At 42.0% G+C, this 19,002-nt stretch overlaps 1 protein-coding gene across 3 annotated transcripts in view; it reads right to left on the bottom strand.

The window, feature by feature from the left end:
* Nucleotides 1–19,002, bottom strand: part of LOC140737297 (xenotropic and polytropic retrovirus receptor 1 homolog) — a 479,522-nt gene that overhangs the window by 10,067 nt on the left and 450,453 nt on the right. For all 3 annotated transcript variants that reach the window (XM_073063697.1, XM_073063698.1, XM_073063699.1), the window contains 3 exons: nucleotides 16,279–16,445; nucleotides 13,701–13,840; nucleotides 12,460–12,669 (listed from right to left, as the gene is read on the bottom strand). In XM_073063697.1, coding sequence (XP_072919798.1) covers nucleotides 12,460–12,669; nucleotides 13,701–13,840; nucleotides 16,279–16,445 — 517 coding nt within the window. The remainder of the gene's footprint in view (nucleotides 1–12,459; nucleotides 12,670–13,700; nucleotides 13,841–16,278; nucleotides 16,446–19,002) is intronic.

The raw sequence follows: 19,002 nt of genomic DNA, 5'->3' as shown, positions 1-19,002 counted from the left end.
TGGCCTGCCACCCCATAAAAGATCCTGTTATTCCTATTCTGTTTCATGTCCCTCAATCAAATTTCAATCCATGCCAGTATATTATGCCCAGTCTCATGTACCTTAATTTTGCACACTAAGTTCTTATGCAGAACTTTATTAAAGGCCTTTTGAAAATCCAAGTACACTACATCCACTGGTCTCATATACTGTATTCTACTACTTGCATCCTCAAAAAACTCCAGTAAATTTGTCAAATGACATACAGTATACTACCTTAAGATTCATTTTCTTTCAGACAACCACACTACAATAAACAAATACAAAAAGAGTCTTTGAAAGTGAGTCCATAGGTTGTGGAATCAGTTCTGAGTTGAGTTGAGTGAAATTATCCATCTTGGCTAAGGAGCCTGATTGTTGAAGTACTCCTGAACCTGCTGCTGTGGGAACTAAGGCTCCTGTACCTTCTTCCCAATGGCAATAGCAAAAAGAGCCTGGATAGTGGGTGTCCTTGATGATGGACGCTGCTTTCTTGTGGCAGCACACCTTGTAGATGTGCTCAGTGGTGGGGAGGGATTTTCCTATAATGGACTGGGCTGTATCCACCACTTTTTGTAAGATTTTCTGTTCTTGGGGATTGGTGTTTCCATACCAGGCCATGATGCAACCAGTCAAAATATTCTCCATTGTGTATTAATAGAGATTTGTCTAAGTTTTAGATGACATGCTGAATTTGCACAAACTTCTACTAAGAAAATAGCAGTGGTGGTGTGCATTTTTTTGTGATGGCATTTATTGTGCTGGTTCCTGTGAAATGATAATGCCAAGGTATTTAGAGTTACTGAACCTCTCCACCTCTGATAGCCTAATGGGCATTGGCTCATCAACCCCCAATTTCTTCCTCCTGTAATCAATAATCAGCTGTTTGGTTTTGCTGCTATTGGTTGGCATGAAACTCTGATTGAATGGCATCATTCAATCCTATATGCTGACTCGTCACTAGCTTTGATTCGGCCAACAACAGTGGTGTTGTCAGCAAACTTAAAAATGGCATTGGAGCTTACTTAGTCAAGTAGTCATAGGCATAAAGTGAGTAGAGCAAGGGGCTAAGCACAAAACCTTATGGTGTACCTTGCTGATGGAGATTATGGAGACGTTGTTGCCAAGCTGTACCAATTGGAGTCTGCAAGTGAGGAAATAGATCCAGTTGTACAGAGAAGTATCGAGGCCTAGGTCTTGGAGCTTGGGGATTAGCTTTGAGGGGATGATAGTGTTGAATGCTGAGCTGTAGTTAATGGAGAGTATCTTGTTGTATACACCTTCATTGTTCAAGAGGAGATTGAAGAGCCAATGAAATGGGATCTGCTGTTGACCTGTTGTGACAGTAGGCAAACTGGAACGGATCCAAGAGACTCCTCAGGCATGATTTGATATGTTTCATGATCAATCTCTCAAAGCACTTCATGACAGTGGATGCAAGAGCTACTGACAATAGTCATTGAGGCAGGTATGACTGAAGCCTGCTTGATGCAGATCGGTACCTCAGACTGCGGAAGTGAGAGGTTAAAGATGTCAGTAAACACTCCAACCAATTGATTAGCAAAGGTTTTCAGTGCTTGGCTAGGCATACCATCTAGGAAAGATACTTTTTGTGGGTTCACCATCCTGAAGGATGCCCTCACATCAGCCTCAGAGACTGCAATAATACGGTTGTTGTGGGCTGTAGGGGTTCATGAAGGTACCTCCATGTTCTGTTGGTCAAAAGGAGTGGAAACCTTGTTGTTACTTATGTTGCTTGGTTTGGCTTTGAAGGAGCTGATGGCATTCAAGCTCTGCCATAGCTATTGCGAATCTAAATCTGATTTATCATCACCGGCATGTGACGTGAAATTTGTTAACTTAGTAGCAGCAATTCAATGCAATACATAATATAGAAGAAAAAGTTAAAAAAAATATTAAGTAAATCTTATTCAGTATACTTTATACAGCACATGTATATTGAATAGATTTAAAAATTGTGCAAAAAAAACAGAAACACTATATATTAAAAAAAAGTGAGTTAGTCTCCCAGGGTTCAATGTCCATTTAGGAATTGGATGGCAGAGGGGAAGAAGCTGTTCCTGAATCACTGAGTGTGTGCCTTCAGGCTTCTGTACCTCCTACCTGATGATAACAGTGAGAAAAGAGCATGCTTTGGGTGCCAGAGGTCCTTAATAATGGACCGCTCCCTAAAGATGTCGTGGGTACTTTGTAGGCTAGTACCCAAGATGGAGCTGACTAAATTTACAACCCTCTGCAGTTTCTTTCGGACCTGTTTCTTTCCCCCCCCCTCCCCATACCAGACAGTGATGCAGCCTGTCAGAATGCTCTCCACGGTACATCTATAGAAGTTTTTGAGTATATTTGTTGACATACCACATCTCTTCAAACCCCTAATAAAGTACAGCCGCTGTCTTGCCCTCTTTATAACTGCATCAATATGTTGGGACCAGGTTAGATCCTCAGAGATCTTGACACCCAGGAAACTGCTCACTCTCTCCACTTCTGATCTCTCTATGAGGACTGGTATGTGTTCCTTCGTCTTACCCTTCTGGAAGTCCACAATCAGCTCTTTTGTCTTACTGACATTGAGTGCCAGGTTGTCGCTGCAACACCACTCCACTAGTTGGCATATCTCACTCCTGCACGCCCACTCGTCACCACTGAGGTTCTACCAACAATGGTTTTATCATCAGCAAATTTATAGATGGTACCTGAGCCATGTCTAGCCACACAGTCATGTGCACCACTGTTGATCGTCAGCGAGGAGATGTTATCACCATATCGCACAGATTGAGGTCTTACACAGAAACATAGAGAACCTGCAGCACAATAGTTGTGCCAAACATGTCCCGACCTTAGAAATTACTAAGGTTACCCATTAGAAATTACTAGGGTTACCCATAGCCCTCTATGTCTCTAAACTCTATGTACCTATCCAAAAGTATCCACCTCCACCACCATTACCAGCAGTCCATTCCACACACTCACCACTCTCTGAGTAAAAAACTTAGCCCTGACATCTCCTCTGTACCTACTCCCAAGCACCTTACATTTGTGCCCTCTTGTGGCAACCATTTTCAGCCCTGGGAAAAAGCCTCTGACTATCCACACGATCAATGCCTCTCATCATCTTGTATATCTCTATCAGGTCACCTCTCATCCTCCATCACTCCAAGGAAAAAAGCCTGTTTTCATAAGGCACGCTCTCCAATCCAGACAACATTCGTGTAAATCACCTCTGCATCCTTCCTATGGTTTCCACATCCTTCCTGTAGTGAGGTGAGCAGAACTGAGCACAGTACTCCAAGTGGAACCTGACCAGGGTCATATACAGCTGCAACATTACCTCTCGGCTCCTAAATTCAATTCCACGATTAATGAAGGCCAATGCACCGTATGCCTTCTTAACCACAGAGTCAACCTGCGCAGCTGCTTTGAACGTCCTATGGACTCGGACCCCAAGATCCCTCTGATCTTCCACACTGTCAACAGTCTTACCATTATTACTATATTCTGCCATCATATTTGACCTACCAAAATGAACTACTTCACACTTATCTGGGTTGAACTCCATCTGCCACTTTTCAGCCTAGTTTTGCATCCTATCAATATCCCGCTGTAACCTCTGACAGCCCTCCACACTATCCACAACACCCCCAATCTTTGTGTCATCAGCAAACATACTAACCAGTCCCTACACTTCCTCATCCCAGGTCATTTATAAAAATCATGAAGAGTAAGGGTCCCAGAACGGATCCCTGAGGCGCACCACTGGTCACCGACCTCCATGCAGAATATGACCTGTCTACAACCACTCTTTGCCATCTGTGGGCAAGCCAGTTCTGGATCCACAAGGCAATGTCCCCTTACTTTCTCAATAAGCCTTGCATGGGGTACCTTATCAAATGCCTTGCTGAAATCCATATACACTACATCTTCTGCCCTTCCTTCATCTACCCTTGACAAAGCCATGCTGACTACTCCTAATCATATTATACCTCTCCAGATGTTCATAAATCTTGCCTCTCAGGATCTTCTCCATCAATTTACCAACCACTGAATTAAGATTCACTGGTCTATAATTTCCTGGGCTATCTCTACTCCCCTTCTTGAATAAAGGAACAATATCTGCAACCTCCGATCCTCCGGAACCTCTCCCGTCTCGATTGATGATGCAAAGATCATCGCCAGTGGCTCAGCAATCTCCTCCCTCACCTCCCACAGTCGCCTCGGGTACATCTCACCCGATCCTGGCGACTTATCCAACTTGATGCTTTCCAAAAGCTCCAGCACATCCTCTTTCTTAATATCTACATGCTGAAGCTTTTCAGTCTGCTGCAAGTCATCACTGAAATCACCAAGATCCTTTTCCATAGTGAATACTGAAGTATTCATTAAGTACCTCCGCTATTTCCTTCAATTCCATACACACTTTCCCACTGTCACACTTGATAGGTCCTATTCTTTCACGTCTTATCCTCTTGCTCTTCACATACTTGTAGAATGCCTTGAGGTTTTCCTTAATTCTGCCCGCCAAGGCCTTCTCATGGCCCCTTCTGGCTCTCCTAATTTCCTTCTTAAGCTCCTTCCTGTTAAACTTATAATCTTCTAGATCTCTAACATTACCTAGCTCTCTGAACCTTTTATAAGCTTTTCTTTTCTTCTTGACTAGATTTATTACAGCCTTTGTACACCACAGTTCCTGTACTCTACCATAACCTCCCTGTCTCACTGGAACGTACCTATGCAGAACTCCACACAAATAACCCCTAAACATTTGCCACATTTCTTCTGTACTTTTCCCTGAGAATATCCTTTCCCAATTTAAGCTTCCAAGATCCTGCATGATAGCCTCATAATTTCCCTTACTCCAATTAAACGCTTTTCTAACTTGTCTGTTCCTATCTCTCTCTAATGCTATTGTAAAGGAGATAGAATTATGATCACTATCTCAAAAATGCTCTCTCACTAAGAGAGCTGACACCTGACCAGGTTCGTTTCCCAATAACCAATCAATTATAGTCTCTCCTCTTGTAGGCTTATCTACATATTGTGTCAAGAAACCTTCCTGAACACCTAACAAACTCCACCCCATCTAAACCACTTACTCTAGGGAGATACCAATCGATATTTGGGAAATTAAAATCTCCCATCATGACAACTCTGTTATTATTATACCTTTCCAGGATCTGTTTCCCCATCTGCTCCTCAATATCCCTGTTACTATTGGGTGGCCTATAAAAAACACCCAGTGACGTCCAGCTTTTCTGTACCCATGACACTATCTCTGATCAACAGTGCCACACCCCCACCTCTTTTGCCTCCCTCCCTGTTCTTTCTGAAACATCTAAAATCCGGCACTTGAAGTAATCATTCCTGTCCCTGAGCCATCCAAGCCTCTGTAATGGCCACCACATCATAGCTCCAAGTACTGATCCACGCTCTAAGCTCATCTGCTTTGTTCACAACACTCCTTGCATTGTACCTGTCGGTCTGAGCGCATCCCTTCTCTATCACCTGCCTATCCTCTCTCATGCACTGTCTCCAAGCTTTCTCTATTTGTGAACCAACCACCTCTTCCCCAGTCTCTTCAGTTTGGATCCCACCCCCCAACAACTCTAGTTTAAACTCTCCCCAGTAGCCTTAGCAAACTTCACCGCCAGGATATTGGTCCCCCTGGGATTCAAGTGCAATCTGTCCTTTTTGTACAGGTCACACCTGCCCCAAAGGAGGTCCCAATGATCAAGGAATCTGAATCCCTGCCCCTGCTCCAATCCCTCAGCCACATATTTATCCTCCACCTCATTCTAGTCCTATACTGTGTCACGTGGCACAGACAGTAATCCCGGTCCTGCTTCTCAACTTCCTTCCTAACTCCCTGTAGTCTGTTTTCAGGACCTCTTCCCTTTTCCTGCCTATGTCATTGGTACCAATATGTACCACCACCTCTGGCTGTTCTCCCTCCCACTGCAGGATATTGTGGACGCGATCTGAAACATCCCAGACCCTGGTACCTGGGAGGCAAACTACCATCCGAGTTTCTTTCATGCATTCACAGAATCACCTGTCTGACCCCCTAACTATAGAGTCCCCTATCACTACTGCCTTTCTCTTCCTTTCCCTACCCTTCTGAGCCACAGGTCTTCTGGTTAGGAAGTTGAGGATCCAATTGCAGAGGGAGGTACAGAGGCCCAGGTTGTTCATCTTTTCAATTAGATTGTGGGAATGATGGTATTAAATGCTGAGCTATAGTCGATGAATAGCATCCCAACATAGGTGGTTGTCTTGTCCAGGTGGTCTAAAGCCACGTGGAGAGCGATTGAGTCATCTGCAGTTGACTTATTATTGAGGATCCTTTTGTGATTCAATTTTGGTCTGGAATTGCCACCACATGTGAGATAGCTTTCTGAGATTATACCTGGATTTCTTGTACTTTCCTGGATTGCCAGTCCTGAACACCATCGACCCAGCTATAGCAGGGTGTGGATCTCTTGTCTCATCCAGTGTTTCTGGATGGGGAAGACCTTGAACGATTTTGTGAGGACTCAAGTGTCTTTATAACGTCTGTGACAATCATGGCGTAATTCAGGTCTTCTGATGAATCCTTCAACACGTCCCAGTCCAATGACTCAAACAATCCCATCATTTTACTTTTGTCTTTCATGGCTACCTCTCTGATGTCTTGCTCTTTACCCTCTGCCTGTATGCAAGTAGGAGGAGGACAGCTAGATGATCAGATTTCCTGAAATACTGTCTAGAGATGGAACGGTTGGCATTTTTGATGGTAGTTTAGCAACAATTAACTGTGTTACATGCACTGGTGCTGCAGATGATGATAAAAGTGCAGAGACCTCTTCAAGTAGTCTGATTGTACTCCCCAGCTTTATATGAAAAGTGTCAGGATAAGCTGTTTCTTGTTTGATAATCATGCTACTCAACACATCAAGTGCTGGGATCAGGATCATAACAGAGAACTCTTAGTAAGTAGAACAGTCAGCACTTAATCAGTAGATACACCAAGTCAGGAGAACAAGAGTGAGACTACACTGCTGCGTCTGAGCACCACAATGTTTTTTACTTTGTCTAATTCCATTAATATGTTCTAAGTGTTATCACATCCTTGCTTGTAGATTTCAGTATTTTACTTATTTTTGATGTTTGGCTAACGAAAATGCAATTTCCCATTCCCTCCTTTTTAAATAGAGTGGCTACATTTGCCACACACTAATTTGCAGGAGCCATGCACAATCAATGAAAATTTGGGAGATGTCAACCAATGCATATACTAGCTCTTTCAGTATTCCGAGATACATTTTATCAGGTCCTGGGGATTTATCAGCATTTAATCCTATTAATTTCTCTAGCAGTTTTAAAAATACCAGTTTTACTCCTTTCTAAACGATTTTTGGCTTTCAATCATTTCTGGGAAGTTATTTCTGTTCTCTGAGAGGGCAGAAGGCACAATCAAAGTATTTATTAACTGGTTCTTCTCTTCCTTATTATACATTTCCCTGTTACTGCTTTGAGGACACTACAATTTTCTTCTCTTCATTATAACTTTACAGTTCAAATTTACCGCTGTATTTGACTTTTGCTTTCCTAGTCAGTTTCATCACTTTTGCTGAAGTCTAAACTGCTTCCATTCCTCAGAGTTAGCAGTTTCGCTAGCAACAGCATAAGACTCCTTTCGAAATTCAGCATTATTCTTACCTTCTTTTGTTAGCCATATTTCTAACATATTTCTTTTATGTTGCTGCACTAGAAAGGTATGTATAAATATTGCAGTGTATTCATTTGCACTCACTCATGGCTTGTGACAAAATTTCATCAGCTTTCACTGTGCTTGTTGAGCTGCTTGTGCAAAATCATTAAGGATATAAATCTATAGAGGATTGTGTACAAGAGCCAGGGTAAACCACAATGTTTAAATCTGAGAGAGAAACTAGTCAGGGTATGAGTGAAATGACAAAGCTTACAGTGCTTAAACATTGACAGATTGTTGCATTTGTAGGCAAATGGGGAGATCAAAGACAGAAGCTGAGAATTCTCCTCATGGTTGTGGTACATTATATGTTTAAACATGTGAAGGACTGGGATGGAAGGAGGATGGAAGGATAGCAGTGACCCACACTGCTACTGTGAAACTAGGGAAGAGTACTCTACTTTCTGCAAACGTAACACTTTCATCAGGTAACAACACACACAAAATGCTGGTAGAACACAGCAGGCTAGGCAGCATCTATAGGGAGAAGCGCTGTCGACATTTCGGGCCGAGACCCTTCGCCAGGACTAACCGAAAGGAAAGATAGTAAGAGATTTGAAAGTAGTGGGGGGAGGGGGAAATGCGAAATGATAGGAGAAGACCGGAGGGGGTGGGATGAAGCTAAGAGCTGGAAAGGTGATTGGCGAAAGTGATACAGAGCTGGAGAAGGGAAAGGATCATGGGATGGGAGGCCTCAGGAGAAAGAAAGGGGTGGGGGGGACGAGCACCAGAGGGAGATGGAGAACAGGCAAACAACTAAATATGTCAGGGATGGGGTAAGAAGGGGAGGAGGGGCATTAACAGAAGTTAGAGAAGTCAATGTTCATGCCATCAGGTTGGAGGCTACTCAGCTGGTGTATAAGGTGTTGTTCCTCCAACCTGAGTTTGGATTCATTTTGACAATAGAGGAGGCTATGGATAGACATATCAGAATGGGAATGGGACGTGGAATTAAAATGTGTGGCCACTGGGAGATCCTGCTTTTTCTGGCGGACCGAGCGTAGGTATTCCGCGTAACGGTCTCCCAGTCTGCGTCGGGTCTCACCAATATATAAAAGGCCACACCGGGAGCACCGGACGCAGTATACCACACCAGCCGACTCACAGGTGAAGTGTCGCCTCACCTGGAAGGACTGTCTGGGGCCCTGAATGGTGGTGAGGGAGGAAGTGTAAGGGCAGGTGTAGCACTTGTTCCGTTTACAAGGATAAGTGCCAGGAGGGAGATCGGTGGGAAGGGATGGGTGGGACGAGTGGACAAGGGAGTCGTGCAAGGAGCGATCCCTGCGAAAAGCAGAAGGTGGGGGGGGAGGGAAAAATGTGTTTGGTAGTGGGATCCTGTTGGAGGTGGCGGAAGTTACGGAGAATTATATGTTGGACCTGGAGGCTGGTGGGGTGGTAGGTAAGGACAAGGGGAACCCTATCCCGAGTGGGGTGGCGGGTGGATGGGGTGAGGACAGATGTGCGGGAAATGGGAGAGATGCATTTGAGAGCAGAGTTGATGGTGGACGAAGGGAAACCCCTTTGTTTAAAAAAGGAAGACATCTCCTTCGTCCTGGAAAGAAAAGCCTCATCCTGAGAGCAGATGCGGCGGAGATGGAGGAATTGTGGGAAGGGGATAGCCTTTTTGCAAGAGACAGGGTGGGAAGAGGAATAGTCCAGGTATCTGTGAGAGTCTGTAGGCTTATAGTAGATATCAGTAGATAGGCCGTCTCCAGAGATGGAGACAGAAAGATCAAGAAAGGGGAGGGAGGTGTCGGAAATGGACCAAGTAAATTTGAGGGCAGGGTGAAAGTTGGAGGCAAAGTTAATGAAGTCGACGAGCTCAGCACGCGTGCAAGAGGCAGCGCCAATGCAGTCGTCGATGTAGCGAAGGAAAAGAGGGGGATGGATACCGGTATAGCCTTGGAACATGGACTGTTCCACAAAGCCAACAAAAAGGCAGGCATAACTGGGACCCATATGGGTGCCCATGGCTACACCCTTGGTTTGGAGGAAGTGGGAGGAGCCAAAGGAGAAATTATTGAGAGTAAGAACTAATTCCGCTAGATGGAGGAGAGTGGTGGTAGAGGGGATTTGGTTAGGTCTGGAATCCAAAAAAAAACCGAAGAGCTTTGAGACCATCTCGGTGGGGGATGGAGGTATATAGGGACTGGACATCCATGGTGAAAATAAGACGGAGGTGGCCAGGGAACTTAAAATCATTGAAAAAATTCAAAGCATGAGAAGTGTCACGAACATAGGTGGGAAGAGATTGAACAAGGGGGGATAAAACAGTGTCAAGGTATGCAGAAATGAGTTCAGTGGGGCAGGAGCAAGCTGAGACAATAGGTCTACCTGGACAGGCAGGTTTGTGGATCTTGGGTAGGAGGTAGAAACGGGAAGTGCGGGGTGTGGGAACTATGAGGTTTTTGGCAGTGGATGGGAGATCCCCAGAGCTAATAAGGTTGGTGATAGTATAGGAGACAATGGCCTGGTGCTCCTTAGTGGGATCATGATCAAGGGGTAAATAAGAGGAGGTATCAGAGAGTTGTCACCATGCCTCGGCCAAGTAGAGGTCAGTACGCCAGACAGCAACAGCTCCCCCCTTATCAGCAGGTTTTATAGTGAGGTTGGGATTGGTGCGGAGGGAGCGGAGAGCAGAGCATTCGGAAGGAGTGAGGTTGGAATTGGAACAGGGTGTGGTGAAGTTAAGACGGTGACTTCCATCAGGTCACTAACCATTTTTGATGAGAAAGCATTGATGTATCTATCCCAGACATTCAAAAGCTTTAGTAGCAACAGTCTGGATTTCAACTTACAAAAGTCTCAAATGCTGCAGGTGCTCATTCAAATCAGCTGCTGTGTGTCAGTTCCAAGTGACTACTATTCTGATACATAAGAGTTTTTCTATCATCCATAACAGAACAAGTCAGAAGTGTGATCGAATGCACTTCACCTGCCAGGTGAGTATAGCTCCAACAACACCAAAGGTACTACCTGGGCCACAGCAGTCTAATTGATAAGCAACCCATCCACCTCCTTAAATATTGATTAACTTACCACCATCACTCGATTGTGACTTTTGTACAAGTATACACCACAGTTATTCACTAAGGCAATTTTATTTGACTACAGCTATCAAAGTCACAATCTCCATCCCTTCATCTCCTGAAGATCACAACTCCCTGCGTGATATTCCTAACTAAACTGAGCTGTTACAAAAGGAATTCTATGGAAAACACATCTGAAAGGAAACAGTGCAGAGTAGAAACCGAGAGTAGATTTTAACAGTTAGTGTATCTATTTACTGTAAACAACCCTGCTGATAGTGATCTCTCTTGCTATCCGCATACACACAAACTATAGAATAAGAATTACTGGCCAGCACAAAAGTACGATTCTTGTCTGCTTACCGAGACTTATCTATGTCTTCCAATAATAAACCCTTTTTACCTTGGGGAGTGTATTTTGTAATTTTAATAGAATTTTGCAATTTTAATAAAAGAATCCTTTACTAGTTAAGCTTTGGTTTTAAGGAATAAATGAAAAAAATACTTCATTATTTTCACTATGAAATAAACTCAAACTTTCATTTGACAATGGCACTTTGAGTGAATCAAGTAAGCTTTTGATGCAAGGTTATGCACTCATATTACATTCCCCTATCTCTCTGAAAGATGAAAAGGATTTTCCCCTTGTGTCCTCAAGTCCTCCCACTGTACACCACAGGTAAAAAAATCTTTTGAAATATAACGTCTAATGCTGAGGCCTCACGAAACTTATGGTGAGAGAACATAGTCGTGTTCTGCGGGGAACTGAAGTTTCATAAAGACAAAGAAGTTTTACAGGAAACTTTCAGAAGGTGATCTAACAAAGAAAAACATTTTGAGTGAGAAAACAATAATTAATTGTACAGGAATAATATAGAGCCTGAGCAAATACATGGGTGGTTACAGGAAGCTGTGAGAGTACATCTAATTGCTGAGGGCCTGAGAGCAGTGTAGCTTGGAATGACAAGTGATAGGACAGTAGGACCTGCAGATGTGGATGAGATCCATTCTTTATACAAGTGTTATCTGTGGAGTTTTGGGTGAGCTAAGAGAGCTACAAAGAAGCTGAGTACTCAAGCTTTTTTTTTGTCTTCTTTTCATCATTAGCTGGTACAACCCCACCACATTCCAACTCAACCAAAAGGGGCGAAAGAAAAGTTACATTAATAGCATACAAATTTCTTGTTTTGCCTCTGCCTCTATGTTTACATTCCCTTCGAAACAACATGAAAATGAAAGCAGTCTATTATCATTATCAGAGATAGTAACATGAAGAAGAAAGTTTCTTAAAAGACATTAGATATGAAAGTGAGCCATGGGTATACTTTTAATTTAGTTTTCCCATGTATCCTGACCTACCTATTACCACATTTGTGCTGGTGGACCATGCTCTGGGTTAGAAGAATTACATAACCATATTTTGGAGAAAATACAATTGGCCGTGAAGCACTTTGGTTTTGGTTGTTAAAGATGGGAAATACAGGTAGCTATGTTCTATTGTAGTGCTACTTCTTTCTTTCCATAATAGACAAATGTTTCAGCTATGGTCTTTCACTGGACAACACTTTTAGAATAATGTTCTGCCATTCTGAATAAGCAAGACTCTATTACTGTAGCTACAAATAAGTCTCTTCACTCAATACGTACAGTGATTTACGCAGAGAGATGCTGTAAGTACGCTTCCACAATTTGGTTTTTTGACGATTCCGCACTCCATCCTCAAGGTCCATCATCTGCTCCAAAAGAGTCTGGTCATCAGCGTTAAGAGGTGCCACTGAGATATCACGCACGGCACGAAATTCACCACAGTTGTTAAGATGTTCATTTTCCAGACGGAAGAAATTCCACACAAACCGGCTGCAGCAAAAAACAACTCAATATTAACAAGGCATTCTTCAATGAATACACAAGACATGACAAACGAGTAATTGATTTTTTTTGTTTAGGTATTCATTCCCACTCTTACTTGTGGTAAACATCTGTACTGACACTCCAGTGCAAGGACACTCTGCTATTCTAAATAAACAAGTACATGATCTACCTGTGAACTACATCACTGTAATGGACATTTGAGAAGTTTTCAATTGAAATCCTCATTCATAGCACAATCTCAGGATCTTTTTTGCTTATTATGAATGAAGGTAGTGATAAATTTTTGGGAGACTAAATTGGAAGTTAATTATTGTTTTGTTAAAAAAATATTTCACTATTATTTTGTGAGATTAAAATACCACCCTCTTCCAATCTATTGAGCAAAAGTGTTGAAGCTCTGTGACTTCAGTAATCTTGTCACCTCATTTCCCACATGGCTTTCCAGGGATTTGATCAGAAAAATTTCCACATGTGATGATCACAAGTACCTTTGACAAATCCTGGGTGCACATCACGAGTTTGATCAAAAATTGTCTCATGGATAGCCATTTTCTTCTCCAAAGCTGAGATATTTGTGCTTAGCTACAGATGGTTAAATTACAAGTGTGGATTGATTCCTGGTGTTCTAGATCACTGATCCATAAACATGAGATTGAATCTTTCCATAACAACTGGTACATTGGGTATATACTCCAAATCACTTATTTATACAAATGTGATGAGGCTAAGTCACCTCAGGCTCTCACTCCCTTGGTGCTTCCAAATCTTCTCATTTTTATAGATTCTTTCTGTAGGATACTGCTTAACTTTCCTCCTCTCTATTCTCACTCTTGACATTGAACTTTAGTGTATTTTGGACCAATTAGAAAAGAATATACATTCCTTTCATTCCACACAAAATATCTGTTTCTAGGCTGACATGCTCTTCACCAGGTTCTAATGTAACTCTTACTGGTCCTTACAACTCTCAATCCATAAAATTTTATTCATCACAGTATGACTACGAATGATGTTACCGGAAAACCTCCAGTGGAGCCAACACTGTGGCAATTATGTCACCCACTGAAGCAAAAGCACTCATTGAGGTGACTGAAATCTGCACTGTCCACGCAAATCGTAGGATGACATCCTCCACTATGGCACAGTAGTAATAAATCTGTAAATAAAAGCAAAAAATTAATGCTTCAGTACATTTACAGGACACGAGAGTACAACTGCAGGATGAAATAAACAACTTTCTCTTTTTTTTCTTCCATGGTCTTGAGTTGACTGACAGCACACTTCTTTGAAAATACTTCTCAAATAACTGATGTCAATTTGTAATTATGCCTTTAGCATAGAAAAAAAAACACATCTCCAGGCATTTAATAAGACCATCTCTCCAGAAATTATGACAAGCCACCAGTCAAATAGAGAATTTATTCTCAGTGGTAGGTATAAGCGGAAAATAAGTAAACACCCCTAAGGAGATGGGGCTGGAGGAAATGAAAGTAGGCCACTTTCTCAAACAAAGACAGTGAGACTGCACAGGTAGACTTAAAGGAGCACACAATGCAAAATGTAAAGTATGTATTACAAAGTCTTTTAACAAGAAAATGTAATGAGGTCAGGAAATGGATGTCAACCTTTCCCCGTTTTTTTACTAAAGGCCCCAGCTCTGCTTCCCCGCGCTCCACCTCACCCTCATCTCCAATTTAGTGAATTATTAAACCACAGTATGATTCCAAGCTTTTTCTCTACCATCTTCAAATCTGTTTCCATATCTTTGGCAAGAAATGTTCAAACTAGATCCCAGAATTCCCCATCCAGCTGGGCCCTTTTGTTTGCTGGGTAATGGATGACATCAGAAGTGTCACAGACTAAACAAGAAGGAAATGTACCAATTCAGAGAGAATAGAGTCAAGAAAAGAGAAAATAAGCAAGTTGAAACAGTGAGTCTACTCATAATGTCTTCCGAAAGGATATTTAGTAGAAAGTAAAAATGGGCTATGCAGGCTGGGAGACCACAAAGCTAGATACTAAGGAGGGAAACTCTCTTGAGGAAAGGAGGCCCATAACTATCATATTTTCAGTAGTGGGGTCATATCCAGAGGTCAGTTTGCGAAACTAGAAAAGTTCCTCCCTTGTCAATAAGTTTGATGATGGTATCGGGGGCTAGTTCTCAGTGAATACATTGCTACGTTCAGAAGGAATGGGTTAGAAAGGCAGGAGAGAGAAGAGGATAAAAGGGTACATGAATCAGGAGAGGTAAAGTTCCTTTGGGGCTTTAAGAAGTTATTTCTTCATTTGTATAAGTGGCCTTTAGTACCTCAGGCCAACCCAAAGGATTCCTGCAGCAAATGAAGTAATTTTGAAGTGAAATGAAAGGAATACAGACAACAATTTATTCACAGCCTGACTTAGATAAACATCAACCCAAACCTGCTAAGACAAACTGTCCATTTCTGTGCAGAAAACTTCCATGGAATTAGCTCAACTAATTACTAGTGGATACTAGTGGACTCAGGTGTTGTAATTTGGATGTATTCATTGATAAAGCAACCTCAGTTAAACAGCCTTTTAGGACATTAAACAAGGCAAGCTAGTAGAAGCAGTGTTGTTTAGGTCTAGGGTTCTAGTCTGGACACCACTTCTATAAGGCAACCTACATCTCTGTTTACATCATTTTCTGCATTCATAGAGGGTAGCACTTAACCTTTGCTAACTTATTTAATCACAGGATGATGCTTGAAATTTTACCTATTATCCCCTAAGAGTCACATATTAGGCATGCAGGGCAAGGAAAACATATCCTAAACAAAGAAATGTGAACCAGGTAGGTTTTATAACAATCTGATAATTTCATATATGTCATTACTTATGTAAGGAATGCCACCAGATCTAGCTGCTTGAATTTAGACTCCCAGCTGCCAGGAAATTTTGTGTTTGGATCAGTAGCTCAAAACTCTGGCTGCTTTTCTAGTATTTCAATTATTGTACCACTGTATTGTGAAATAGACCTTATCTAGCACACTCCCTGGTACTAGTACCACTACTACTACTATTTCTCAATGGTAAAATTGGAGCTATCCAACCACCCGTAGGTACCATAATTATGTGGATAGCCACAAACAAAGTTGCCAAGGAGTATGGGACAGGATCTTGGATTGGCACTAGTTTTAAATTTACAGCATCATTATTGAAACAGAGAATTATGGGGGCTTCTTCACACAGAGAGTGGTGGGAGTGTGGAATGAGCTGCCAGATGAAGCGGTACATTTAAGAAAAACTTGGACAGGTACATGGGTGAGAGGCGTATGGAGGGATATGGGACAGGTGCAGGTCAGTGGGACTAGGCAGAAAAATGGTTCGGCACAGCCAAGCAGGGCCAAAAGGCCTGTTTCTGTGCTATAATGTTCTATGGTTCAATGTAGTGGATATGAGAATTCACTCAATTTAAACATGACTGATAATTTCCTGAGGACAACATCAATTTCTGTTAGTATGTTTTTCATACTTTTCTTCCTTCTTAGTCATGGCATCAGCTCCTGTCACAGTACAACTACACAGAGCAATACTTTAGTACATTATGTCATGCACAAAGCAAACACATACTTTTTGTGGATAGACAATCTCCTCACGCAAGAACGTGTTTTCACCAGCATTTTTGTCAAAGAGACCCCAGTCCATCTTCAGGTCCCAGGTAAGAGTATAACAGGAGCTGATCAATAAAAAGGTGATCCACAGGTAGAAAAACACCACTGCATCATCATGCTTCTGTTCTGAAAGACAGACACAAATAAAAGCATTATTTTCTGCCTCATAAGTGGAGTCATCCTTTCTCTTTAACCTTGGCAAAAACAATTGCTGATGTGGTTATTGTTGTATTTAAGATAATTTATGTTACAGGGGAATAAAACTGTAATATATCTGCACCTGCTGCTGCTGTCAGCTCAGCTGCAGTCCTGTTTGTTATACTTAGAATCATACGATCACAAAAGAGCCTGTAAAAATATATTTTAAATGTAGAAATGTTATCTGCATCTACCCCACTTCCTGTGGCAGCTCATTGCAGATAATCACCACCGTCTGTGATGAAAAGTTACCCTTCAGATCTCTTAAATTCCTGTCACTTTAAATCTGTGCCCACTAGTTTTAGACTCTTCTGCCCTAAAAAAAAAGACAGACCATCTACACACAAGAGATTCTGCAAATGCTGGAAATCCAGAGGAATACACACAAATTGCTGGAGGAACTCAGCAGGTCAGGTAGCGTCTATGGAAGGGAACAAAGTATTTACCCTTCAGGCTGAGATACTTCATCAGGACTAGAAAGAAAGGGCAGAAGCCAGAATAAGAAGACCATACGACAGAGGAACAGAATGAAGCTAGAATGCTCTGCCATTCCATTATGGCTGATTTATTATCCCTCTCAACCCCTGTAACCTTTGACATCCTGACTAATAAAGAATCTACCAACCTCCGCTTTAAATATAAGATCATAAGACATAGGAGCAGAATTAGGCCATTTAGCCCATTGAGTCTGGTCCGCCATTTCATCATGGCTGATCCTAGATCCCATTCAATCCTATACACCTGCCTTCTCACCAGATCCCTTGATGCCCCGATCAATCAGAAATCTATTAACTTCTGCTTTAAATATACCCATGGACTTGGCCTCCACTGCAGTCTGTGGCAGAGCATTCCTCAAATTCACCACTCTTTAGCTAAAAGAATTCCCCCTTACTTCTGTTTTAAAAGATCACCCCTCAATTTTGAGGATGCGCCCACTAGTTCTGGAGGGAACATCCACTTTATCTAGTCCTTTCAACATTTGGTAGATTTCAATGAGATCTCACACATTCTTCTAAATCCCAGTGAGTATAGCTCCAACTACTCAATAATCTGCCCTCCACGGCTGTCTATGTCAATGAATTCCACAGATTCACGACCCTCTTCATCTCTGTTCTAAATGGATGTCCCTCTAATATGAGGCTGTGTCCTCTGGTCTGAGACTCACCCACTAAAGGAAACATTCTCTGCACATCCACTCTATCCAGGCCTTTCAATATTTGATAGTTTCAATGAGATCTCCCCCTCATTCTTCTAAACTCCCAACAAGTACAGACCCAGAATCATCAAATGCTTCTCATACATTAACCCTTTAATTTCCGGAATAATTCTTGTGAACCTTTCTGGACCTTCTCTGAAGCCAGCACATCTTTATGTAGATAAGGGGCTCAAAACTGTTCACAATACTCCAAGTGCAGTCTGACTTGAGTCTTATAAAGCCTCAGCATTACATCTTTGCTTTTATATTCTAGCCCTCCCTCCTGCAATGAATTCTAACACTGCATTTGCCTCCCTCACCATCAATTCAAGCTACAAGTTATCCTTTAGGGAATCCTGCACAAGCACTCCCAAGTCCCTTTGCAATCTGAATTTTTAATTTTCTCCTGGTTTAAAAAATAGTCTATGCCTTTATTCCTTCTACCAAAGTGAATGATCATACACTTCCCTACACAATATCCCATCTGCCACTTCTTTGCCAACTCTCTCAATCTGTCTAAGTCCTTTTGCAGATTCCCTGCTTCTTCAAACTATCAACCTGCCCCTCCACCTATCAAGACAAATCAAGTCAAGTCATTTTTATTGTCATTTTGACCATAACTGCAGATACAGTACATAGTAAAAATGAGACAACGTTTTTCAGGATCATGGTGTTACATGACACATTACAAAAACCAGACTGAACTACATAAAAAACAACACAGAGAGAAAAAAACCACATAACAACTACACTAGACTACAGACCTACCCAGGACTGCATAAAGTGCACAAAACAGTGCAGGCATCTTCCTATCATCTGAAAACTTGGCTATAAAGCTATCAATTCTGTCATCCAAATCATTGCAATATAATGTGAAAAGAAGTGGTCCCAACACTGACCCCTACGGAACACCATTAGGTGCTAGCAGCCAATTAGAAAAGGCCTTCTTTATTGCCACTCTTTGCCTCTTGTCAGTCAGCTAATCTTCTATCCATGCTGGTATCTTTCCTGTAATTTTATGGGCTCTTCTCTTATTAAGCAGCCTCACATGCAGTACCTTGTCAAAGGCCTTTTGAAAATCCAAATAAACAACAATCACTGACTCTCCTTTGTTTATTCTGCTGTTATTTCCTTAAAGAATTCCAACAGATTTGTCAACTAGAGAGCAGGCCATTCTAGATTGGGTATTGAGCAATGAGGAAGGGTTAGTTATCAATCGTTGTGCGAGGCCCCTTGGGTAAGAGTGACCATAATATGGTGGAATTCTTCATTAAGATGGAGAATGGCATA

This window comes from Hemitrygon akajei, chromosome 12 (assembly GCF_048418815.1).
Source record: "Hemitrygon akajei chromosome 12, sHemAka1.3, whole genome shotgun sequence".
In the NCBI taxonomy this organism is placed as follows: domain Eukaryota; kingdom Metazoa; phylum Chordata; class Chondrichthyes; order Myliobatiformes; family Dasyatidae; genus Hemitrygon; species Hemitrygon akajei.
This window is presented reverse-complemented; position numbering and strand designations above follow the sequence as displayed.